At 35.9% G+C, this 27,702-nt stretch overlaps 1 protein-coding gene across 2 annotated transcripts in view; it reads right to left on the bottom strand.

Annotated features, from left to right (window-relative positions):
- Window positions 1-8,467: 8,467 nt before the first annotated feature.
- LOC110465089 (transmembrane protein 98-like) overlaps window positions 8,468-27,702 on the bottom strand; it is a 31,458-nt gene continuing 12,223 nt past the window's right edge. Inside the window, exons 2-6 of one of the 2 annotated variants that reach the window (XM_021520668.1) lie at window positions 18,146-18,358; window positions 12,591-12,719; window positions 11,752-11,961; window positions 11,237-11,357; window positions 8,468-8,972 (exon numbers count right to left, since the gene is read on the bottom strand). In XM_021520668.1, the coding sequence (XP_021376343.1) occupies window positions 8,847-8,972; window positions 11,237-11,357; window positions 11,752-11,961; window positions 12,591-12,719; window positions 18,146-18,291 (732 nt within the window). In that variant the 5' untranslated portion in view covers window positions 18,292-18,358 and the 3' untranslated portion in view covers window positions 8,468-8,846. The remainder of the gene's footprint in view (window positions 8,973-11,236; window positions 11,358-11,751; window positions 11,962-12,590; window positions 12,720-18,145; window positions 18,359-27,702) is intronic. The other variant, XM_021520669.1, reaches the window with a different exon arrangement.

Below are 27,702 nucleotides of genomic sequence, written 5' to 3'. Positions count from 1 at the left end.
GTGGCCAGACCCCAGGGCTAATTACAATATCATGATTATTCATCTCTATGCCCAGTACTGTATATATGGTTATGGAATGGGGATCTCATATGTTTGTGACACGGGGACCAAACTTTCAGGGGAGAGGCTAGATGTTTCTGTATACTCATCATTTGTCTATACGTATCGACCCCACCCTGCAGTCCCCTTTAGATCAGGTGAGCTAACAAAATTAACCCAATTTACCTCACAAAAATAGACAGCTTCACAGTACATTGTATTTACCTCTCTAGTAATCTGATGCTATGAACCATATATTGTTTTGAATGCCTTGTTACCAAGTTTATCCAAATTCTAAAAATATTTAAAATACAGGGCTGTAATTATACATATATCATCACATATAACAAAGTTGAAAATTATTTTCATTTTATCTTTATTCCAGATAAAGCAGTTTTGGTACTCACAACCATCTTACAACAAAAAAACACACAGACAAAACAAGGCGGAACACAGCCAACATTATAAAATAAAAGTGTCTCTAGGTGATACATACAGCAGGCAGCATCACAGCCAGGGTTGGTCCTATTGCAGGCCAAGTACATGTACTGCTTTATAGTACTCTAGTAACAATGTTTATACATTATATAGGCTAGCAGTATGAAACAGGTCAGCTATTAATTGTCCAGGTCAGTCCCAATCAAGCCCCATGATAAGCTGACACGACAGGGATAAGGCCAACAAACTTAATTAAATCACCATCATATAATTACCCTTTCTATTGAAGTGTTTTAATACATTGAAACTTGATATCTTCCTGACAAAGAAGTGTACTCTGTATAATTTCTTCTAGTAATTAAAACTCACTAACTTATGCAGTAGATTAAGGCACAAGATTATCTTTCCCCTAGTTACACTTAATTTCAGTCGGTGATGGACACAGCAATCTGTTCTAAACAAACTATCTTTTGTTTGAATTGTTATCAATCATCAAAATTTAGGTTGCTCAAACTTCAAAGTGAAATTTTTGCAAAATTATTATGTGTTAAATAACATTTTATGTGAACAATTTTGAATCCTTTACAGTTTTACAGTGAACTTCTATATCTTTGACAATATATACCAGATGTGAGATGGCTGAATCCTCAACAGGTCCAGTTGTTTTGTCACTAACTCTGGGACAAACAGGGAAGGGTTCATTATAAAACCACTTGCTATACCACATTACATTAATGAGCAAAATAGACATAGTTCATACGTACATACTATACCTGTGTTTTGGAACATTTTCACAAATACAGACCAACTCCTGCTTTTTGTGGGTCCTAATTTATAACATTTGTTTTATGATAAAATAATTTTCTAAATAATTCTTCATAATTCCAAAGAAAAATGACATTAAAAGAATTATTTTCCACAAAAAAAAATAACAAATAAATGGAACCCCAAAAGTTGATATTTATAATATCGAGAAAAATTCAGAAATAACAAAAAGTATCGCTAAAAATAACATTTTTCCAACAAAAAATACATAAAGGAAAATGTTTTAAGTATCATCGCCAACATGGTTTTGGTGTAGACTAACAAGACAGGTGTGTAGACTGGTTACAGAAACCGTCCTCACAACTATACAACTATAATGGTTATAATCTCTTTATCAAGCTGCTCCGACATATCAATGAAAATTACAGGGTATGGACAGGTGATTGGTGTGCGGTTATATTAAGATGTACATCATACAAACATCTATCTCATAAAAACTCACATAACTTGTGCAGATTTTTGGTTAATATATTATTTCAAATAGGGATGTGCAAGTTACATAGCAATGCATAAATATATTATTTACAGGACTAAGAGTACAGCAGCTGTTTCTAACTTGACTTGATCAATTTTACACCAACAGTAGCTGTTTCACTTACAAGTTTTATCTTCTGAAGAAGTGTTTTCATGACAGGTGTCAGTAGTTTTAACACATAATATTTATCATTAAAAAGCCATGAAAACCTTATGAACATTCAAAAAGCTAAAAATATATTTATCAGGGATAGATATATTTTAAAATTCAGTGTTACAAAGGAGAAAAAAACTTGATATATTATTTTAATTGCTTTTCCTTTTTTTCTGTGAGTTGAGTATTTAAGATTTATGGTAGCTTTCTTGTTTCATAAAACTGACCTTTGTTCATGAATGATCACTCTAAAAAATAATTCCCTACATGAGTTTCGGTAGAACAAATTCAACATAAAAGCAGTTTTCTTCAAATATTAAAAAAAAAAAGAGGAAAAAAAACATTTTCATGCAGGCAAGTGACTAACTTATCAGTGACAGATACAGAATACCTATATAAATTCTGGGTCTATGGCAATCTACCCCCTAGATCTGCTACTGATTGGCAGACATGCTTGCGTACGGTAATTTAATAAAAAAAAAAAAGTCCTGCATACAAAAGTATACTTTATCTTTTGATTATCTATTTTTATTATTATCTGCAAGGTTAGTAAAAAAACGAAGTTTATAATTCATAATTTGCATATGCAGTGTTTGGTTAAGTGTTTGGATAATTTCTGCTTCATATAATCTGAGATATAGAAACTTCCTTTCTATATTGTATACATATAGGGAAGGTTGCTACATAATTAGAAATAAATTAACTTCACAAAAAAAAATCTTTGGCAAAATCTCCATACTTAACGACAGACTTAATGGATTCTTAACGCGGTAAAAAAAATCAATTATGTTACCCTTGTTTTACTTGTGCGAGCATATTGTATGTTCCTAATTAACCATATTTGGAAGATTGTCAGGTGCTCTGTTAATTCAAACTGTCATGTTATCAGTGACCATCAGAAATAAGATCAGATAACTCTGTCACAAACAATGGAAGCAACACAGACAATTGTCATTGAGTGATCAACAGTCAGATGTATCGGTGTGAAAAACCAATCGGGCATGCTCACGTATAGATTTAAACTCATTCAGCTAAAAACTTTACAATAAAAACGTCATGTGATATTTCAATTAATTCTGGGCCAGCGGAACATTTAAACTAATTTAATTGGTGTCAAATGACATTAGAGTGCTGTGATCTGATAAGATGGTGGGTAACATAATAGACAGACTGTGTAGCTGTACTGGTAGACGTCCTCAGACTATTGCCTCTGTACAATTGTAGATAGAGAGATAACAGACACCTAGCACATCACCATGTACAGGTATACAAGGTCGGTGTGTCAGGCTGACAACCATCTACCCCAACCCCACGGGGTCAGACAGGCCCTTTTTTAATCACTAAGTAGACATGCCCGCCACCTCAAGGGGTCAACAAAAAACATATTTTACTCGATAACAAGGTTTATTGTCTGCAAAAAAAACAGGTATAATTACTGTAGTTCTGTAATGTTGTAATCAAGCCTTAAATTCAACTCTTGTCGACGCTTAGGTAATAATGCTTTGCATAATTTTAGTAAAAATAATAAGAACTTATGTCTCCCTGGAAGCATTAAATAAAAGCAACATCAATATTGTTTGATATTTAACATAAATATTAATCAAATTCAAATGTAAAGGTAATTGTATATGCACTGCTAAGTACCCCAAGAATTGTTTACCAATTTTTTTAAATTATATTATTATTAGAAATAGAACCAGAATGTTAAAATTACTGGTTTATCTGCAATATCATCTTTTAGTGGTTATAACACCAGTAAAACAAGTAAAATTCTACATAAATAGATGTTACGCTGTCAGTGTCACTGAACGTAGACAACGAAAAATCAATTAAATAAGGATATTAAGAATGAATATCAATTTTAAAATCTCAGTTTTCAGAGCATTTTCAGTAACAAATTTATAAAATATGATACTAAACATTCTACCATTCCTCACCTAGACATTGTTGGGTTTTTTTAATTTCATGGGTATTAATTTTTATTGCCTATTGTTATCAATTAACTTCTATGTAATTGACTTAAACTTAAATTTTACAAAATTAACTTAAATCTTAACTTATTAACTGGTACAGTAATAAATGTGTACTTTTGACTTGCATTATAACTCATTTACTTATCACAAACATATTTTGACATCTGCAATGACAAGTGTTGAGGTTGTTTAAGTACATTCAACTGCTTTTTTTCAGGCCATATTAAAACAAACATTTGTTCATAATGTACATAAAATATTCCATATAAAAACATAAAATTGTTATTTTATGTCATAATTTTAAAACCAAATAGTTACATAATTGGCTTACAGCTACATGCATATATGCAATAAGATGGAATGATTTGAAAAAATCTTTTGACAACATTGTTAAAAACTGAATACACTGGTAATCACATAATTTGCTTACATCCACATAGCATTATGAAATGGAATCGTTCTATTCCCAATGGAATGATAGGTCTCCAATTGGAGATATGAAACTTTTTATTTTTAATCACTTACATTTCACATGATATTTCCATCTAGCTTTATGTAAAACTTCACAAATTGAGACCTTTTATGTTAATTAGAAACCAGAACTCTGCTATGGAATACTTATCAGCCTGAATTAGTGACACAAGTAACATTTAAATCTGTGACATTTATTACTAAAATTGAAATTTATGTATAAACACTTTTCATTGGACAAGATCACGTGCATGTGCAGTTTTCTTCCAAAAGCCTTCACTGTATAATCACAAATGGAAACAAGAGAGTGCATGATTTGTGTCAAACAAAATTCTGAGTCCTGAAATTTACAAATTAAACAAAGATCAACCATAAGCAAACCGTAAGTAACCATAAGCGATTATCATATTAGCACTTTTCTTGATAAGTCAAAAAGCATTATGCTTCGTAGAAAATCACTGTATCACAATGTTATAGATATATAAAGTAGGCTTATACTCACAACATACTCAAGCGTTACTAATTAATTGGGTTTTTAAGTTTATTTGGCCGACTAGTTTCGCCTCTAATGGTGAGGTTTTAAATCATCAGGTTGTTATAGATAGAAGTGACACTAAATCCTAACATGTGGAACTTTAAAACTTGACACAACTACATAGAAATATTTGAGTGGTAATTGTTTACAGTATAAGACATTATCAAGTAGTTTTTACAAATATTTTAGTTTGTATCTGTACAATGTCCAATTCTTCACGTGTAATGACACTAATAAATGCAATAACTACAATATCATATTTTGGAATGGATGAAATCACCAATATTAGATAAAAATTACAGAACAGAAATGCTGTGTGTGACTGTAACAAAATATTGCTGTGTGTAGAATTAAGCAATTAACATACATAAATATTAACGTAATCATTGGAATGAAAAATTGCTGAATCATTTTATTCTTTGATATTATTTCAAAACATTACTGAATTTTGAAATATGTACAATCATTCAACAGTATGGCGTACACTTAAAAATAAATGACATACTATTGCTATGGAATGAATTATGGCAGTGTTACTCAAATATAACTATATAATTATTATCTTGCATAGCACGAGTGTAAAATGATATTTTGTAGCAATAAGAAATTAGTACCCTTAAATTAAACAATCTGACAACTTATCTCATAATTAAGTTGGACCAAGTTAATCATAATAAGTTTGTTGAAGATATCCCAGGTTTAATAATAGGTATAGATCTTAATAATAATATAAGAAAGCATAAATTAAACTTGTTGAATATTTTTTTGTAAGGAAAATATGGCGAGCTTAAACCTATTTCTTATCTTAGATAAGTCCAAATCAGGATGGGGTTTACCAAACCCTCCCTCATTTATAAGATATTTGCTTGGACCGACGGCTTAACACCAGTCTGGTACGTACAAGTACAACAGTAGAAGAATATGTGTTCTTAAGACAATGAGTTCAAACGTCACGGCCAGGAAATGACTGAATAGCAGTGAAGGCACATAGTCCTACAGCATAAAGTATGATATGGCATCTATATGTCATACAGGCAGCAAGCACATGTTAGAGTCAAAACAGGTTACTTAGTCAAAACAGGTTACTTAGTTAAACCAGGTTACTTGGTAAAAAAACAGGTTACTTAGTCAAACAAGTTACTAAGTCAAAACAGGTTACTTAGTCAAAACAAGTTACTTAGTCAAAACAGGTTATAAACCAGGTTACTTAGTCAAAACAGGTTACTTAGTCAAAACAGGTTACTTTGGCTGTTTTAGCATATCTGTTTCAACCCGTTCAACCTGAAAGAATATGAAAAGCATAGATCAGGACTCTGATCTCTAGAAAAGTTGGCACCTTCATAACTTGAGGGGTCCAAAAATGCCTGGCTGAAACTAAACAAATGTGTAAAAGATGTGCGTTGATTAGGTTGCCTTACAAGTCTCAGCTGTAGGGAATTTTCCCTTTAGCTCAGCAGTAGACCATCAGGCTGGAGAGCCAAGGGTCGCGGGTTCGAGACCCAGCGAAGGCACTATATTTATCACTATTCCTCGTCCTATTACAAACTGGTGCCATTGACCCTCCCCATTCAAGGGTGGGAGAACCCTTGGTGGGGAGTCAAAGAACCTGAGTTGGTGTTAGAAAAAAGGGGGAATAGTGTAAAGATGTGCGTTGATTAGGTTGCCTTACACGTCTCAGCTGTAGGGAATTTTCAGGCTGGAGAGCCAAGGGTTGCGGGTTCGAGTCCCAGTGATGGCACTATCTTTATCACTATTCCTCGTCCTATTACAAATGTCTCTCACTAGTTTGCATGACAAAACACAAAAACTGCGCATTCAGGCATACTTTCAATCCAAGGGTGTTTATCATGGAAGATTTTTGTGCCACCTGTGCCGTTTTTAACAAGATATGCAAAGATGGCCTTAGTCAAAACAGGTTACATTATAGTTAAAACACATACATATAAATTGTAAGACCCCTTAATAGACATTTGATTTTAAACTGACTAACAAATGTATAATATCTTACATTCATCCCTTTTGAACAATTTAAACATTAGTTTTTGATTAATACATAAACAATTATACAACAGATATCTGAAATTTTATAGAATTATAGATGCAGTTTGATTATATAAGTACATATAAAATATTTTTATACATTGAAAAATGATCCTATTCTAAATTAAATTAAACATGTAACATTCCTAAGGCAAACAAAGTGACTTGGAGCCAGTATCTTATTGTGTAGTGTTGTGTTTGTGGGGGGCATTCGATGACATATTGAACAAGAGAGAAAATTTGGTATAAACATAATATTCCTCTACACCATACCATACAACCTGTATGTGTTTTTTAAGTATTGATCCATCAGTTTCATAGGAAATTAATTGTTTACAACAACTTCTAAAAATTCCATGCCTTTCAATTTTGCTCTAATAAAATTAAGCCAAAGTACAATGATTTACTTCAGGACAAAATAAATTCTTTTAATGATTTTCAAAAGAATCTTTGTGACAATATGTATGTCTTTCAATTGTTTCTGCATTTGTATGTTTATGTTAAAAGTAAAGTAATGATTCTAGACAAACTACAAAGAATCCTATACCAAGTCAACATCTACAACACGAAGGTCTGGTGGACATGATTATAAACAAAACACTGTATAATATATATACCAGGACTTGGTCACCTCAATGGTTGAACACCTTGGTAACTAAAACGTTTTTCCGATACTTCACTGGTGAGTTCCAGTTAAATACATAAACATTTCTAGTTTGTCTACATGTGTTAAAAATGTTATTGCAATCTTGTAGCAATTTGTTTTCCCCTCAGATTTATTTTAAATTTTTATACTGTTTTTCAGTGGCACATGTGTTTTATGAACATACTATATTTATGAAGTACCTGTAGGGTTTTAATGCTGAATTTGTGGCTACTTTAAACTATAAACATATCCATTTTACTCAATGGGGGTATCAGACATATACCTATCAGTCACTTATTTTTACTGGTGAAACTTGATTCACTTAGAAGAAACATCAGAAATAAGCTCTCCTGTAGCTGAACTAGAAATAAGCACATTCTGTAAGGCATCACGTCCAGAAATAAGCTCTCCTGTAGCTAAACTAGAAATAAGCACATTCTGTAAGGCATCATGCCCAGAAATAAGCTCTCCTGTAGTTAAACTATCAAAAAACACATTCTGTAAGACGTCATGTCCAGAAATAAGCCTTCCTGTAGTTTAACTAGAAATAAGCACATAAGCCCAGGGTTAATTTACTGCTCTCGAAGGACTCTGCTGCCTCATTTTATCACAGGTAATATAGATCATAAAAAATGTCACCTGAACTTCTACCAACTTGATAGCTGTGTGATAAACACTTGGACATGACATTAACTTTGTGTAGGTTTACACGTGTAGTATAAACAGTCTCAACCTACAGCGAAGTCTTACACTTTGCCCAGGGAATGGTTTGGCAACATTTCATGTCTGTTTACCAACCTGGACAGAGTTTGAAACGTATCATCATCATCATCATCATCATCATCATCATCATCATCATCATCATCATCATCATCATCATCATCAATTCTACCCAATTTAAAACACAATAAAATTATAAAACTTAAATATAACATATATTTTATAACTCTATTTTACAATGTAGCACGTCAGGACCGGAACTATAGGTATAAGGCACAACATATATTGTATATATATTTAGTACATTGTGTGTAGTGACAATCATTTAGCGTATAAACTGTGTAGGTATATATTTCAAAAATATTGCTTTCATTTTTCAAATATAGCATTCTATATTCAACACAATACAATATGTTATGTATTCAATACAATGTGTAGTGAATGTCTGATAATGCCAATATATCAAGCACTCATTTATGAAATAAGAAGACTGTCTGTCCTTAATGATATGCAACAAATGTTTTGATTGGTCTACACCATCGATGACTGGTTTGAAGGAGTGATTTGATTGGCTATGTCTTGCTCTGTATCCTGATCTGAATCACATGAAGGAAGTCGACTAGTCCACTCTGAACAAAGGCTAGCCTCCTGTAGGAACTGCAATCAAAATATACAGGAAAGTATACTCACAGCTGGCACACCATATAACATGTTCAAGATGTGTTCACTGTTATAACATAATGTCATAACACATCATTTTTTATTATATGTAATGTCAGCTATTCTGTACATTGGGAAATTTTCACCGACGTTTAACTTAAGCCTTTAACGACCTCCACAATGAGGACATATTAATCATGACAGTAAGAATTTGTTCAGAGCATACCAAATACAGAAGTAACATGTGAAGGGTGACATTGACACTGGGTCAATAGGGATTTACTGGTAAATATTTGAGAAGGCGAAAGTTTCCTGATATATATAGTAACGTCACAGGAACGATGCAATAGTCATGAAACAGCATAAAAGAAAAACAAATAATTTTTCACACTTTTACTTTTTTTTTTAGATCAAAACAGGATTATATAAAACAAGACAAAGCAATATTCATATCATGTTTTCCTTTGATAAATGAGAAGTGATATCAAGTGCAATGTCATATACCAACTAGAAATCATATACCAGTTTCCATGAATGTGTGAAAAGACTTAAATATCTATGATAATGCAGAGGAATGGTCTGCTACAATGTACCAACCCTCAAGTGTTCGTCTATATTGGCTAAGGACTGGTCAGTCCACCCTACAATGTACCTACCCTGAAGTGTTCATCTACATTAGCTAAGGACTGGTCAGTCCACCCCTACAATGTACCTACCCTCAAGTGTTCGTCTATATAGGCTAAGGACTGGTCAGTCCACCCTACAATGTACCTTCCCTGAAGTGTTCATCTACATTAGCTAAGGACTGGTCAGTCCACACCTACAATGTACCTACCCTCAAGTGTTCGTCTAAATTGGCTAAGGACTGGTCAGTCCACCCCTACAACGTACCTACCCTCAAGAGTTCATCTACATTTGCTAAGGACCAGTCAGTCCACCCCTACAATGTACTAACCGCTACATTGGCTAAGGACTGGTCAATCCAGTTCCCCCTACAATGTACCTACCCTCAAGTGCTCGTCTATATTGGCTAAGGACTGGGCAGTCCACCCCTACAATGTACCTACCCTCAAGTCTTCATCTATATTAGCTAAGGACTGGTCAGTCCACCCCTACAATGAACCTACCCTCAAGTGCTCGTCTATATTGGCTAAGGACTGGGCAGTCCACCCCTACAATGTACATACCCTCAAGTGTTCATCTATATTGGCTAATGACTGGTCAGTCCACCCCTACAATGTACCTACCCTCAAGTCTTCATCTATATTAGCTAAGGACTGGTCAGTCCACCCCTACAATGTACCACCCCTCAAGTGTTCATCTACATTAGCTAAGGACTGGTCAGTCCACACCTACAATGTACCTACCCTCAAGTGTTCGTCTATATTGGCTAATGACTGGTCAGTCCACCCCTACAATGTACCTACCCGCAAGTGTTCGTCTATATTGGCTAAGGACTGGTCAGTCCACCCTACAATGTACCTTCCCTGAAGTGTTCATCTACATTAGCTAAGGACTGGTCAGGCCACCCCTACAATGAACCTACCCTCAAGTGTTCGTCTATATTGGCTAATGACTGGTCAGTCCACCCCTACAATGTACCTACCCGCAAGTGTTCGTCTATATTGGCTAAGGACTGGTCAGTCCCCCCCTACAATGTACCTACCCTCAAGTGTTCGTCTATATAGGCTAAGGACTGGTCAGTCCACCCTACAATGTACCTTCCCTGAAGTGTTCATCTACATTAGCTAAGGACTGGTCAGTCCACACCTACAATGTACCTACCCTCAAGTGTTCGTCTAAATTGGCTAAGGACTGGTCAGTCCACCCCTACAATGTACCTACCCTCAAGTGTTCATTTACATTGGCTAAGGACTGGTCAGTCCACCCCTACAACGTACCTACCCTCAAGTGTTCATCTACATTTGCTAAGGACCAGTCAGTCCACCCCTACAATGTACTAACCGCTACATTGGCTAAGGACTGGTCAATCCAGTTCCCCCTACAATGTACCTACCCTCAAGTGCTCGTCTATATTGGCTAAGGACTGGTCAGTCCACCCCTACAATGTACATACCCTCAAGTGTTCGTCTACATTGGCTAAGGACTGGTCAATCCAGTTCCCCCTACAATGTACCTACCCTCAAGTGCTCGTCTATATTGGCTAAGGACTGGTCAGTCCACCCCTACAATGTACATACCCTCAAGTGTTCATCTATATTGGCTAATGACTGGTCAGTCCACCCCTACAATGTACATACCCTCAAGTGTTCGTCTACATTGGCTAAGGACTGGTCAATCCAGTCCATTCCTCCATTCATACGGCAAGCATGCTTGGTGACTAGGACAAGATGGCTGACTGATAGCACAAGGGCTGTACATCTGAAACAGGGGAGGTAAGTTCAAATCTATTTGAATAAACACATATGTAACAGCAAAGTATTCTTTGTGAACTGTGATACCATCACCTTTCTGCAACACAGAATTCTAAAGGTTAAAATGACACACCTATGTATATACACAAAACTCTCCGATTTTCAGGTCAAAGGTCAAATTGACAGGTTTTGCAATAAGCAGGGGTCCAAACAGAAAATAGTGACCTAGTGTGTTAGATTGATATGGATTGATAATGACCTTGTTTCTGGAAAACAATACTAGTGCTCTAGAGCTNGGGGGGGGGGGGGGGGGGGGGGGGGGGGGGCAATTAAGAGAGGACTGCATCTACCGCCCTTGTTTCATGAATACTGGCCCCATGAGGTCCAGAGGGAATACTGACCTTGCCTCAAGTAGGCGGGGGTCCAGAGGAGGATACATGGAACTGACCACCTCGTCCACCCTTGGACTGATTCTTTTGGCAACAGCGATGATGTCAGTCAGCAGTTCCTGTGTCTGAATCATCTGGGAGTTTCCCATCGTCATGGCCACCAGCCTCTCTGTGAGATGATGGCAGGTCTTCAGTATGGAGATGCAGTGCGGCATCAGGCCCCTGAAAAATTAGTTTTGTAAACAGTCGTTTAAATAAATACAGCTCTTGTTTTTGTTTGATAAGAGTTTCAAAAGTTAGTTTTTGGTAATTTTAGTCTTCATCTCAACAAAAACAAAACTTGAAACCGAGTTTGATTTAGGTATCAGTCACTGAGAGGAGTATACTCCAGTTTGAATCTCTTGAGAAGCCACAGAAATAACCTGTATTAAGGCTTTCTAAAGTCCAGCAGTCCAATTACTGTCATATAACATATGTAAAATTGAGTGTCATCCCACTCTGACAAAAGTGATATATCACGAGAAGAGGTCTTTTGTGTCAAATCTGATGAAGAAAATCTGATTATTAATTCTTGACATGAGCTTGGAAATATCTTTGTGAATTAAAGGCCATAAGATGGCAATTTTAGAGGTCAAATGAACAAAAAAAGCTAACAGCAGAAATTACACACTTTGAATAGACTTTTTAACAAAAATGTATTAATTCAAGTCTATTCTATTGCTTAAAGAAAATACAGGGGCAACATACCACTTGGTCTTGGATTTTATTAGTTTTTGTTATTTACTACTAGATAAGAAAAACAGTAAAAGCAAAGGTCTAAATAACAAACATAATTATAATGATCCACTTACGTCGCATCGTCTACCCAGTTCTCATCCTGAAGGATGGCTTCCAGCCGCGGATTGTTAATCCGAACATCATCCAGTTCTACATCAGTTATCTGCCCCTGAGGACTATCCTGAATCAGCTGGATATCGGGTCTGCAAAATACAAATTGTAAGGTAAAGGTACGATTTAACTGCTAAGGAACTAATATTGATAACAGTTAATCATACGAGGCAAGGTAAAGGACAGATTCTGGAGCAAATCGCCTTTGACCTGTAGATGCTGTAACTATAAATAGGGGAGGCGATAGTATATTATTACGCAAGACGGGAATGTTAAAAGATACTCAGCGATACACACGATACAGTACGACCATCCACAATCTCTATTTCCATTAATTAGTTGTTGAGTAAATTCTGAAACTATGTAACTGCATCAGGCAATTGATGAATGCATGGCTAATTGAGTAGACATAAACATGATTTTCAAATGTAAAAAAACGTGTATTAGAAATGCATTTGACCAAAAGTAAATTCTTCAGGTAGTAGGCCTTTATATTGATTTAATTTACATATTCCTCAATATTCATCAAATTGGTCATAACACTGTGTAAGTGTTTAAAAGTCTCTTTACTTTGTAAAATCCTATATCTGTACTGCGTGTACTTTGAATGTGTAACTGTCTAGTTACGCAGTTGTTAAAAGAAAATCTGCCAGTTATCTGTTGGAAGGCTAAAAGTCCTATATAAACTTTCCTATAATTTTTTTTTATTATAGCATTCAGTGTTTCTCCTGAAAAATTCAGTTAGTACCGTTCACACGTTTGACTGAAATAACTGCCTCTTTTATATAAAAAACATCTTTTATATTGTGCACAACTGAGACCAAATAAACCACTCGACTGCTCATAATTATAATAAATCAAAACAACTTCTTATGAAGTCTTAATGGGTAATAAATAAAACACGCTCTTTCTGACACTACAACTGTATCTGTCTGGTCTACTACAGAATCTGTTAATAATTTCTTGCTACCAAATCAAAAACTGATACAAATCATGTACACAAGAAACACCTTTATGTATTTTTATTGTGGTCGTTTACTTCACCTGAACAGTCAAGTACTAAATGGTACATCTAACGCTATACCTGTAAAATACATTAGTGGTTGATGTTATCTTCACCTGTATATCAATATAAACCAACAATATTACAAATTGAACATGTTTGCTGCTTTTATTATGACAGGGCATTATCAATAAAAAAAAATCAATTACAAATAAACTACTTAAAAAAGTAGAAAGAACAGGAAGTACTCCATTTACATCAAACTACACTTCAACTATTCGTGCTGAAATTGATAAACTGATGAAAAACATTGCCAAGGCAACTTTTTTAGAGTCCCAACGAAGGCATTCCTTACTGAGCTATACTGTACATCTTGTTAAATTTAAATCACTCTAATTGGTTGAACTTTCAAAAGTTACAAAAGACTGAACGTTGAACAAATGTTTTTTGTAATTTTTCAATCTAATGGCATTTCTAGGCAATAGGCATTAAATTGTTAAAATTGTATCACCCTGTGTTAATAATGTAACTTTCTATTTCAACATAAATGCCATGCTAAATCTGCTTTCCTGTCAACACAGACTAATGCTATCACAATAATTCAACCTGCCATGCCAGTAATTATAATTGGACAGAATTGCCATGCCAGTAATTTTCATTGGACAGAATTGCTATGCTAGTAATTCTAATTGGACAGAATTGCCATACTAGTAATTCTAATTGGATAGAATTGCCATGCTAGTAATTCTAATTGGACAGAATTGCCATGCTAGTAATTCTGATTGGATACAATTGCCATGCTAGTTATTCTAATTGGACAGAATTGCCATACTAGTAATTCTATAGGACAGAATTGCCATGCAAGTAATTCTAATTTGATAGAATTGCCATGCTAGTAATTCTAATTGGATAAAATTGACATGCTAGTAATTCTATTGGACAGAATTGCCATACTAGTAATTCTAATTGGACAGAATATCCATGCTAATATTTCTAATTGGATACAATTGCCATGCTAGTAATTCTAATTGGATACAATTGCCATACTAGTAATTATAATTGGATAGAATTACCCTGCTAGTAATTATAATTGGACAGCCTTGCCATGCTAGTAATTCGAATTGGATACAATTGCTATACTAGTAATTCTAATTGGACAGAATTGCCATACTAGTAATTATAATTGGATACAATTGCCATGCTAGTAATTCTAATTGGACAGAATCGCCATGCTAGTAATTGAAATTGGATAGAATTGCCATGCTAGTAATTCTAATTGGACACAATTGCCATGCTAGTAATTCTAATTGGATACAATTGCCATGCTAGTAATTCTAATTGGATACAATTGCCATACTAGTAATTATAATTGGATAGAATTACCATGCTAGTAATTCTAATTGGACAGACTTGCCATGCCAGTAATTCTAATTGGACAGAATTGCCATGCTAGTAATTCTAATTGGATACAATTGCTATGCTAGTAATTCTAATTGGATAGAATTGCCATGCTAGTAATTCTAATTGGATAGAATTGCCATGCTTGTCATTCTAATTGGACAGACTTGCCATGCTAGTAATTCTAATTGGATACAATTGCTATGCTAGTATTCTAATTGGATACAATTGCCATGCTAGTAATTCTAATTGGATACAATTGCTATGCTAGTAATTCTAATTGGATACAATTGCCATGCTAGTAATTCTAATTGGATACAATTGCCATACTAGTAATTATAATTGGATAGAATTACCATGCTAGTAATTCTAATAGGACAGACTTGCCATGCTAGTAATTCTAATTGGACAGAATTGCCATGCTAGTAATTCTAATTGGATAGAATTGCCATGCTAGTAATTCTGATTGGACAGAATTGCACCATAGAGTAATATTATTTTAACAGCAAATCTTCCGAAGTAATTCATATAATGGAATCATTAAACACATTATACATGTATACATTCAATTTACAAAGCAATTATCACTGGACTAAATCATACAAGGTACTCAGTGGTATATATATGTTAGTCCAGGTTGATTGGGGATGAAGTAACTCGATGTACCAACATAATGATACACACAGAACATAATCAGATGAAAATGTCACCATGCCAAATTCACAAACACTGAATTAATTCATGGCTCTAGTGTTTAATGCATACTAAATCAGTGTGTTGACATTTGATTTGGAACTGTATCCTGTATCACCTGTGTAATTGAGTAGCTGTATGTTTGTGTACCTGTACATGTGACCTTGTAAAAATAACATCACATGCATGTACACAATAACATCTACATAAATTGAACGATCACATGATACTGTTTAAATTCAACGCATAAATCAGTGTAAAGCCATAACCTTAGCAAAGATTATGTCAGTACAACTACAAATACATCCTGTTTTACCGTAAATGTTAAGGAGCAAACACCTTGATTTTCCCTGCAAAATTAATTTAAATTTTAAAACTTAAAGAGGACTTGTTAAAGAGAATATTTATAGTGGCATGTTTTAATGTCCTTATCAAGCATAAACCTAGTGATCACCGACCTTCATTTTAAAATAAAAATTCATAAACAAATTTACAACATCTTCCGACCAATAAAACGCTAAAACGTGAGTCTTTTATGTTAACCTGTCAAATTTGAAATCCCATTACTGTTCAAACATTTCAACTAAACATTAAACAATTTTGTTTTCAGTTCACTTATAATTTATCAGCTGTACATGTACAGATTCTAAAAAAATCCTTCATACACTTTTATGTATCTATGCTCGAGACTTGCAATAATCCACTCACAGCCCCTGAACCTCAAAGCCCATGAACCCATCACAGCCCGTGAACCTCTCACAGCATGTGAATCTCTCACAGCCCAAGAACCACTCACAGCCCATGGCCCTCTCAAAGCCCATGAACCCATCACAGCCCAAGAACCACTCACAGCCCATGGCCCTCTCAAAGCCCATGAACCACTCACAGCATGTGAACCTCTCACAGCCCAAGAACCCCAGCTCACAGCCCATGATCCACTCACAGCCCATGAACCACTCAAAACCCATGAACCCCTCACAGCATGTGAACCTCTCAAAGCCCACGATCAAAGATAACCACTTCATTACCCTCTTGATCAGAAATAAGATTCGAGTGTTCTGACCAGTTTTACATATCCAGAAAATAATGGGGATAAAATATCAATGCTAACAATTACAGGCCTAGGTTTCTCAGACAAAACAGGATAGAAAATCAATGCTTACAATTATCTCAGACAAATCGGGTTTATGATTACTAAGGAACATCTGAAGTAATTGTTGGTCTTTGAGAGAACTATCAATTGCTGATTGCATTGCCTGACTTACAGACAATTTCATATTGTTTAGGGAAGATTTAAGAGGTAAAAGCACTTAGCTACTCCTGAAGTCTGTGTGGCTATCTGCCAGTGAAGTAATTTGACCTTCATTACTAGATGTTAACCTTGATAGAAAAAACCAGACATCACCTGATATTTACAGTAACGCCGATCATGCAAGAGCAATTGTACGCTAACAAAAGCGAAATGACTGACATTTTGATATTTTGAATTAAAATTAACGTGATTAAATTTGTATTCTAAACAACATATCTCGGTTAAAGGAAATATATTCAGATCGTTTTGTTGAAAGTCTAGGACAAAATCACTGATTTCGAAATGAGGCTGTGCAGGTGGTTTAAACATCGTAAAATCATCAAGGTTCTATTTTTGAGCGATATTATGTCATTGGTGACAATCGGTCTGGAATTCCTTTATAGATTACAGACAACGTTCTGTGTCAACCATAAGTTCAACCTGTCTGGTGATTCTTCTGATATTATAAACAGCTGATGTGTCAACTGTCAACGTTGCCCAAAATTTAATAAAAAGTTGTTTTACCCCTGAAACAGTTGGCTTTACCCTGAACGTTCAAGGACCCAATTATTACCAAGTATCTAACTTGGGGATACAGAATCTTGAAAATCTATCAAGTATTTCCCAAAATCCGAAATTCATAGGGAATGTTGACTGTAGTAATAACAGCCTGCATGGTGTTCCCTGTATTACAAACTTTTGATGTGGTAAATTCGGTAAAGGGCAGACGTGTTTCTTTATTATTTAGGCAGATACTGTATGCCTGCGTTCAGAATAAACTAAGTTAAAAACAAACAGAAAATGTTCTATCTATCCACGAGTAGTCAGCAATGGAAACCTGTATTATGCTACATACCTTATGTGTTAGTGTATTCATTTATCTGACCTTATGAACTTGAGTGACCTACCTGGCATCTTTTTGCTGTGATGAGATCTGTGAACTTGAGGTTATTTGTCTGACCTTGTAACCTTGAGTGACCTATCTGGCATCTTTGTGCTGTGATGAGATCTGTGGCTTGAGAACATTTGTACTGACCTTATGAACCTTAGCGACCTATCTGGAGTCTTTATTCTGTGTTAAGATATATGACCTTGAGGTTATTTATCTGACCTTGTGACCTTGAGTGACCTACCTGGTGTCTTTGTGCAGGGATGAAATGAGATCTGTGCCTTTTTTACACCTGTATTTACACACAACAAATAGTCCCACCAGTGATGCCAGGAAAATGGTTGCTAAAACACCAATCGCTACGGCAACCACCGTATCCATGGTTTCCATCAGGATAACCGTCCTGGTGAAAGCGTCACCGGGTCACAAGCGTACATCGTTCTACATCCCGATCCTGCTGAAAAGCAAAACACTGACATTTAATATCATGTCACAAATGATATATTAAATCATTAAAAATCTGAATTCCTCCTGTTATGACAAGGATATATAAGTATACACATGCTTGCCTATTATCTTATATACATATATCATGATACTAAAACATATACAAATCATTGATAATTGTGCACATGACAGCAAGTGTATGCAGAGATACGTGATAAGCCAAGTATACGTAGCAGTCTATATATCAACACCTGGCTGGAAAAGTGATGGGGTCTAAAATCTAGTGATTTTTGGTAATTAGGACCCTGACTTAAAATTTGGACAAATTATTAACAATAAATTGCAAAACTGGAAAATCAAATTTCAGATCCAGTATTTGAAATACAATTCAGTGCATTTTTATTTGTTCAGAAGGTAAACAAGAGGCCCATGGGCCTTAACGGTCACCTGAGTCCTACAGTATTTATTTTTGTTGTTGAAATATGTACCAATTTAAGTAAAAAATAGTTAAGTATAATGTTAACTTAACTTTGTCAGGACCATGAGCTGATCATTCCTAGACCGATTTTAAATAAGATCGGCCTATTATTAATTGTTTTTAAGTTTAGAATAGGTATTTACAAAATTTTCAGTTCAATCGGCCTAGCAGAACTTGACTTTAAGTTTGAAATAGTTTTTCAAAATGGCGGCCATGGCGGCCATATTGGATTTCTGATTGACCTGAAAAATAACAACACTTTGTCAGGACCATGAGTCGATCATTCCTACAAACTTTCAGTTCAATCGGCCCAGCAGAACTTGACTTTAAGTTTGAAATAGTTTTTCAAAATGGCGGCCGTGGCGGCCATATTGGATTTCTGATCGACCCGAAAAATAACAACACTTTGTCAGGACCATGAGTCGATCATTCCTACAAACTTTCAGTTCAATCGGCCCAGCAGAACTTGACTTTAAGTTTGAAATAGGTTTTCAAAATGGCGGCCGTGGCGGCCATATTGGATTTCTGATCGACCCGAAAAATAACAACACTTTGTCAGGACCATGAGGCGATCATTCCTACCAACTTTCAGTTCAATCGGCCCAGCAGAACTTGACTTTAAGTTTGAAATAGGTTTTCAAAATGGCGGCCGTGGCGGCCATATTGGATTTCTGATCGACCCGAAAAATAACAACACTTTGTCAGGACCATGAGGCGATCATTCCTACCAACTTTCAGTTCAATCGGTCCAGCAGAACTTGACTTTAAGTTTGAAATAGGTTTTCAAAATGGCGGCCGTGGCGGCCATATTGGATTTCTGATCGACCCGAAAAATAACAACACTTTGTCAGGACCATGAGGCGATCATTCCTACCAACTTTCAGTTCAATCGGCCCAGCAGAACTTGACTTTAAGTTTGAAATGTAAAATGTTAACGGACGACGGACGACGGATGACGACGGACGAAAACGGATAGCAATAGGTCACTTGAGCTAAAGCTCAGGTGACCTAAAAAGGTGTAGTTACTCCAATCTACAGTGATGTATAAATGTGTAGCGGCATCCTATGTACATAACTCTGTACTCCGGTGGATGAAGCTGTATATGTAACAGCATGAACCATAAATGTATAAGTATACATGTACCCAGCAAAATTATTGTTTACAAATCAAATACCAAATCTTACAGATTGAAACCTTCATTTGCAGCAATTGTGAAAGAAAAAGACAATATTAATGTCGTAATTATAACATCCTGATGTTACATCATATGTAAGGATATTAATGATAAGCGATACACAGTAACCCACTGTCATTGCTACGATTACATCATGCTAGTACTTTTGCCCATTTTGAAGATGGTCAAAAGTATTAGCGGAAAATAGTTTTCAAGCTTTTTAATTCTATTTGTATGGTCACATCGATGAGCAAAATTTGTATGAAGCCATAAATATATAGTATACAATGGTACTAAATAATAACAAAATCAATATACAGATTAAGGTCATAACATACTAGTCACTGACATCCGTCCTAACTTGCCCCACTTACCTGTGGGATGTAATAAGCCTATATCTAGTTCACGTTAATTAGCTCACCTGAGGGGAGTCTATAATGCTCGGTATAAACAAAGACATACCAAAGCTGTGTCCTGAATGTCTAGTGTCCGCCCTCCATACATCTACTGCTCTATTGAGTGGGGAACCGTAACGTTATAGCAGACTTTAGGTATAATGAAAATCAATCAATATATGAAAACATGACATCATTATGTTGTCCATTCGATATTTGACAGAGAAGTTTCAGTGAACTGTACCTATACACTAGAGGACCAACTCTACAAAAACCAATTTATCAAAGTATTGAGATCATAATCGACAGGAAATGTTTTTCCAATGATATTTAAGAAAACTTAATGTAGAATTTGATTACATCCATTCCAATTATAAATTGCACCTTAAATTGGAATAAATTTCCCACTTTTTTCTCAATTTTGAATTAACAATACCAACAATATGCTAGCCAGTGGCCAACCTCCTTTATAGCTATTAAATTGTATAATCGCTGTTAATGCATGCAGTCAATGTCAAGGTCAAAATCTGTATTACTATAGTGATACAAGACAACTAGATTGATACATGCTTTTAAAGCGGAGTCCAGTCACCCTTAGTTATACCTCCGACAAAAAAGAGTTCCCACTTTTCAGACTTGGGAGTTGCGCATTCTTGTCCATTTACAAACGTTTTCAGTATGATTTTCTTTTTACAAAACTCCTCCGCTACGTGGATTTAAGACTTTTTTATTTAGAATGTATAAAGCATGCAGTTTATCATCTGTGCTGCTCCCATTATGATATTTGAAATAATAAAACTTTTGGCAAAATTTCGGGGAAAGATTTCACAATCTTTTGAAATTATTAAAAGAAAGAAAATAGTATTAAGAACGTATTATTGTGACCTATTGGTTAAATCCAAGAATTAAACTTAAATATATTGGGGATATACATGTATTGTCAACGTCTGAGGCATTTAGTAACTAGATGACATTATTCCATACACAAAATTGTTTTGTTTGTCATAGTTGTTCATTGCGCTTACCGTTTTTTACACAGCTGTATATAGGCATGTATTAAACAACACCACACATGTGTTTCCCTGATTGTAATATTTATCATGTCACATGCAGCATTCATTTACCATAACGTACATGTGATAACGATGACATTACAGACAGCAATGACCTATTGTATGAATGTTTATGTATGCATGGTAATACATGAGGTTTTGCAGACAGCACTAGTTCTTATTACCGTGTGGATGTTTTTGTAGGTTGCATACTTGTGTCGTAATAAGAATACTTTAATTTGCCTAAACAAGATTATTGATACAATACTTATCAGTCATCACCACATTAAGTCAATATTCTTGGTCAGACTTGGATTTTCACTGTCAATCATAGATCAACTGATAATCTTATCCAGACATCCTATCAACTAGTAATCTTATCCAAGCATCGCATCAACTCTAGTACTGGACTGTTAATGATAATAATAATTCAAGGTTCTTATATATACTGCTTTATCACAACCTTCTGAGTTCGTAGGTTGTCTCAAAGCGGTGCACAAATTATTATCCATGGTTATAATATATAGGACCTTTGCAACCAGCCAACATCTTTCTCGACTCCCTGGGATGCATACAGCCAATTCTGCCATTACGGTGCTCACAGCTAGCATTCAACAATTCTAGCACTGCCCAACCACATACTCGTTTACAGCTGAGTAGACTGGAACAAGCGGAGTAAAGTATCTTGCTCAAAGATACAACATAGTGCCGCGCCATTACTTGAACCCGCAACCCTTCGATCACGAGCCCGGCATCCTACCACTAGACTACCGTGCCTCCAGTTACATACAGTAGGTATATATATATAGATAGTGTAACAACACTGACCTAAAGTGCCAAACAGACTTTGCATGCTCAACTGCTGTACCATTAGACTGATAGTTTTTATAAAGCAGTGAAAACTGTAGTAGTGTGCATCTACTAGTATACTGGGGATCAAAACACAAACTTAGCATCCCAGTCCACCACTCTACTACCGGTAATTTGATTTAGCATCGATATCCCAGTCCACCACTCTAGATCTACTACCGGTAATTTGACTTAGCATCCCAGTCCACCACTCTACTACCGGTAATTTGACTTAGCATCGATATCCCAGTCCATCATTCTACTACCGGTAATTTGACTTAGCATCGATATCCCAGTCCACCACTCTACTACCGGTAATTTGACTTAGCATCAATATCCCAGTCCACCACTCTACTACTGGTAATTTGACTTAGCATCGATATCCCAGTCCACCACTCTACTACCGGTAATTTGACTTAACATCCCAGTCCAACACTCTACTACCGGTAATTTGAGCTAAAGGGAAATCCATCCTAGCATGAAGCTGCAGGAGGGCATCTGTACCTGTTATACTTATTTTAGTACAATTAGATTCTGCTACACTACATACTCCCCCCTTTTTGAATGTGATCACGCTTCAAACACCACAACAACCCAGGCTCTTAAACTCCCTGTCACCACAGGAAGGGCCACGGACACCAATTGTGACAGCTTGGATAGAGAATAGTGCATTTCCAACTTCCAAAGAGATAGAACCAGCGACCCCAGCTTCCCAGTCCTCAATGCACTCAGCTGATTAAACTAAACGGAAAATCACTCTAGCATGAACCTAGAAGGTGAATGTGTACTATTAAAACCTGCCACACAAGTACCAGCTGGTTATAAAGATACATTAGTATACCTTTACACCTATATATACAGTGCATATATGTATCAGAGCAGCATATATATCTTAATTACATAAAACGTGTGTTAGAAAACAGGTTTACAAACTTTCTTCTGAACTGCATGTATATAGCTAAGGTAGAACAATCAAGTTTACCACACAAGCATGGTGTTAAGTAATTTACAACATGGATTTTCTAAACACATCAATCACCTGTTTCATAATATAACTGCACTGTAGGATAATCGACAAAAAACCACAATTGTGCATTGATACTCCTGAAACCCAGCACAGAACTGCTATTGTACAGTGTAAACTACTTACGCACACCTGACTGGACATATTCACTCAACCTAACGTGCCGAGCCAACATTTTAAACGATATACTTTATACGTTAGAAAAAAAACCTGAGGAAAGGACGAGGATTTATGATGTAAAGTACTGTATAGATGTTAATGACCGTCTGCTACAGTGTCCGGACTCCCAATCAACGGCAAAACAGCATCAATTATCATCGTGTCATTCTACTTAAGAGCTTTTTATGCTACACACATTGACGACTGGTAAACATCAAATAAAATACAGTATCAAGCTCAAGGATCCCGAAAATATACTGCTAAAAACTGTAACGGTGCATTGAAAAATAGAGAAATAACTTCAGCAGTTTGTACGATATATGCTAAACACAATATTCTGGAGTGACAGCCAGACAGTCAAATGGGGTGATTCCAATACATCTCCGCCCCAAACTCGTTGCAGGGGTCAGGTATAATAATGAAGAATAGTGTTCCGAGAGTAAAATTCAAGTTCAAGGGCAAGGGGGTGGGGGTCTAGACCAGAGTTTGAATACTGGACCTCAAATTGTTATCCAATGGAGCGACCTGGCCACAGAAAGTTCCCTAGCCCAATTGTGCAACTTGCAGTCCCATTGTACATCAAAAATACACAAAACCGTAGTGGAATTCTCCTGTAGTGCTTTACCTGCAGTGGGACAGAGAATTAACTCACACATACATTATATGTATAATTAACTTTAATCTAAAACACATCAGAGGTAGTACACTTTGAAATACTGCTTGTTCTCTCTTGTTATTTTTAGACCCCCGTGTTCCAACCTTCTCGCAATTTCTTTCGAGAGCCCTGGCCCTACTTACTTTTTTAGACTAAAAATACAGTACTTGAGAAAAATTCTCTTTCCTTTTAACCTTCTTAACTTCTTTTGCATAAAAATAAAACGAAGTAAAAGAAATGATGTGACCTGAGATAAAACAAACTGTACTTTTGACAGGTACTTGTGGATATAACTTGTAGAATACAATCACACAGGCTTTCCTTGGTCCTTTTTTAAAAGCAATTTTGATTGACAAGTGTCTATAAAGCGTCCCATATTTTTCCATAACAAACAACTGATTGAATATATGAAATTTAATCCACTCAATTAGAACTGGTGTACCTGTCATATCTAGTGTATCAGTAAAGTATGATGTATATCTAGTAAACAGCTCGACACAACATGACCTACATTGTATAGTAGTGTTTGTTTTATGTGACCACAGATAACCCTTACTAGTATCTGGGTTGGCTGGCATTTCATGTTTATGTTTCAGACATGTATACATGTACATGCATACCCTTTACGAAAAAGATGAAAATTTATCTCCTTGCATGCAAAATCCTTGTTCAGTGTTTTGTTTTGTTAATGCTGCATTTAAAGTTCTCATGCTTTTTTAAAAATCTAGTCCATCAATCTTTCTTGCATTTCAAATTCTTGCAGTTAAAATACTTGCACATAATTTTCATGCATCAAACATCTTGTGATACATGTACTTTGAAATGGTACAAAGCTTTAATGATGTCTAAACCTTTATAATACTGCATTATGCCTTGTGAGCTACAGTAGCAGAATGGCATTATCACACTAGTTGATTGCCCGAGTACCGTTTAGAGCCTCAGTGAAATCTCCGGGGTTTGAATCCTAGTTTGATTGTTGTATTTTCCCTCTTCTGTTACATTTGACAACCAACAAATTTAAATATTCCTTGTACCCATAGAAATAGGGTCTTCGGGAGTCTAAATATACCTTAATGCACTTGTACCCATAGAAATAGGGTCTTCAGGAGTCTAAATATACCTTGTACCCATAGAAATAGGGTTTTCAGAAGTCTAAATATACCTTGTACACATAGAAATAGGGTCTTCAGAAGTCTAAATATACCTTGACCCATAGAAATAGGGTCTTCAGGAGTCTAAATATACCTTGTTCCCATAGAAATGGGGTCTTCAGGAGTCTAAATATACCTTGTTCCCATAGAAATAGGGTCTTCAGAAGTCTAAATATACCTTGACCCATAGAAATAGGGTCTTCAGGAGTCTAAATATACCTTGTTCCCATAGAAATAGGGTCTTCAGAAGTAGGAGACTTTGTTAAAGGAAAGAAGAATGTGGAGAAAGTGGACAAGATCAATATCGAGAATTGTACAAGAACCTATTTTTAGGTTCAAACATAATACTGTATGTATTACCAGGTATGTTAAATAAAACTGTAAAGAAAATCATGCTCAATTATTATTCCTTAAAAGCAGGAAAATCAAATTAACCAAGATCTTTATTCACACAAAGAATAAATCTTATTGAATCATAAAATATTAGGGAAGAATTAAAATTCACTGGAGGACGAGATGGCCACACAGTTTACATAAAGTGACTCACTCTCCACCAATGCTATTGTCCTATTGATTACACGGAGAGCAAGAAAGAATTCAACAGTGAATACCGGAAATGTCACCTACCCGGTACACAGATCAAATAAACAGCCCTTCTGAATTCAAAATGTCACATACCCGGTACACAGATCAAATAAACAGCCCTTCTGAATTCAAAATGTCACCAGATAATTACATGTGGTACTGGCTACCAGCCCCTAAGTTTTTATGAAGAATTTCTACATGTACATCAACTTCCCTGTTTGAAAACTAAGAAATAGACATCAAATTTATCTAAACCTTACAGTCTATAATACATATGTAAATAATAAGAGAATTTGTCAGTTTTACGTCACTGTATATAATTAAATAATTCTGATCATTATGTCACTTATGTGAGTTTGTTTGTATTTGTAATTGTTTAACATTGAACTGACTCATTATATACGTAATTAGTTCAACTGATTTGCATAAAGTTTCTTAATTAATGATAATTAGCTATCTAACTTTATGCAAATGAGTTGAACTAATTACATATATAATGAGTCAGTTTAATGTTAAACAATTACAAATACAAACAGACTACAGGCTGGTAAATGTAATTAGTACACTGCAGGCAGGTACATGTAATTAGTACACTGCAGGCTGGTACACGTAATTAGTATACTGCAGGCTGGGACATGTAATTAGTACACTGCAGGCTGGGACATGTAGTTAGTACGCTGCAGGCTGGTACATGTAGTTAGTACACTGCGGGCTGGTACATGTTATTAGTACACTGCGTGCTGGTACATGTAGTTAGTACACTGCAGGTTGGTACATGTAATTAGTACACTGCAGGCTGGAACATGTAGTTAGTACACTGCAGGCTGGAACATGTAGTTAGTACACTGCAGGCTGGGAAATGTATTTAGTACACTGCAGGCTGGTACACGTAGTTAGTACACTGCAGGCTTGTACATGTAGTTAGTACACTGCAGGCTGCTACATGTAATTAGTACACTACAGGCTGGGACATGTAATTAGTACACTGCCGGCTGGGACATGTATTTAGTACACTGCAGGCTGGTACACGTAGTTAGTACACTGCAGGCTTGTACATGTAGTTAGTACACTGCAGGCTGGTACATGTTATTAGTACACTGCATGCTGGTACATGTAATTAGTACACTCTGGTACATGTAATTAGTACACTGCAGTCTGGTACATGTAGTGAGAACACTGCAGGCTGGTGCATATAATTAGTACACTGCAGTCTGGTACATGTAGTGAGAACACTGCAGGCTGGTGCATATAATTAGTACACTGCAGTCTGGTACATGTAGTGAGAACACTGCAGGCTGGTGCATATAATTAGTACACTGCAGTCTGGTACATGTAATTAGTACACTGCAGCCTGGTACATGTAATTGTACACTGCAGGCTGGGACATGTAAATAGTACACTGCAGGCTGGGACATGTAGTTAGTACGCTGCAGGCTGGTACATGTAGTTAGTACACTGCGGGCTGGTACATGTTATTAGTACACTGCATGCTGGTACATGTAGTTAGTACACTGCAGGCTTGGACATGTAATTAGTACACTGCAGGCAGGTACATGTAGTTAGTACACTGCAGGCTGGTGCATGTAATTAGTAAACTGCAGGCTGGTACATGTAATTAGTAGACTACAGTCTGGTACATGTAATAAGTACACTGCAGGCTTGTACATGTAATTAGTACACTGCAGGCTTGTACATGTAATTAGTACACTGCAGGCTGGTGCATGTAATTAGTACACTGCAGGCTGGTGCATGTAATTAGTACACTGCAGGCTGGTACCTGTAATTAGTACACTGCAGGCTGGGACGTGTCAATAATCAGGGTACATGTAAT

The sequence above is a fragment of the Mizuhopecten yessoensis genome, unplaced genomic scaffold, assembly GCF_002113885.1.
Source record: "Mizuhopecten yessoensis strain PY_sf001 unplaced genomic scaffold, ASM211388v2 scaffold11053, whole genome shotgun sequence".
Taxonomy (NCBI): Eukaryota; Metazoa; Mollusca; class Bivalvia; order Pectinida; family Pectinidae; genus Mizuhopecten; species Mizuhopecten yessoensis.
This window is presented reverse-complemented; position numbering and strand designations above follow the sequence as displayed.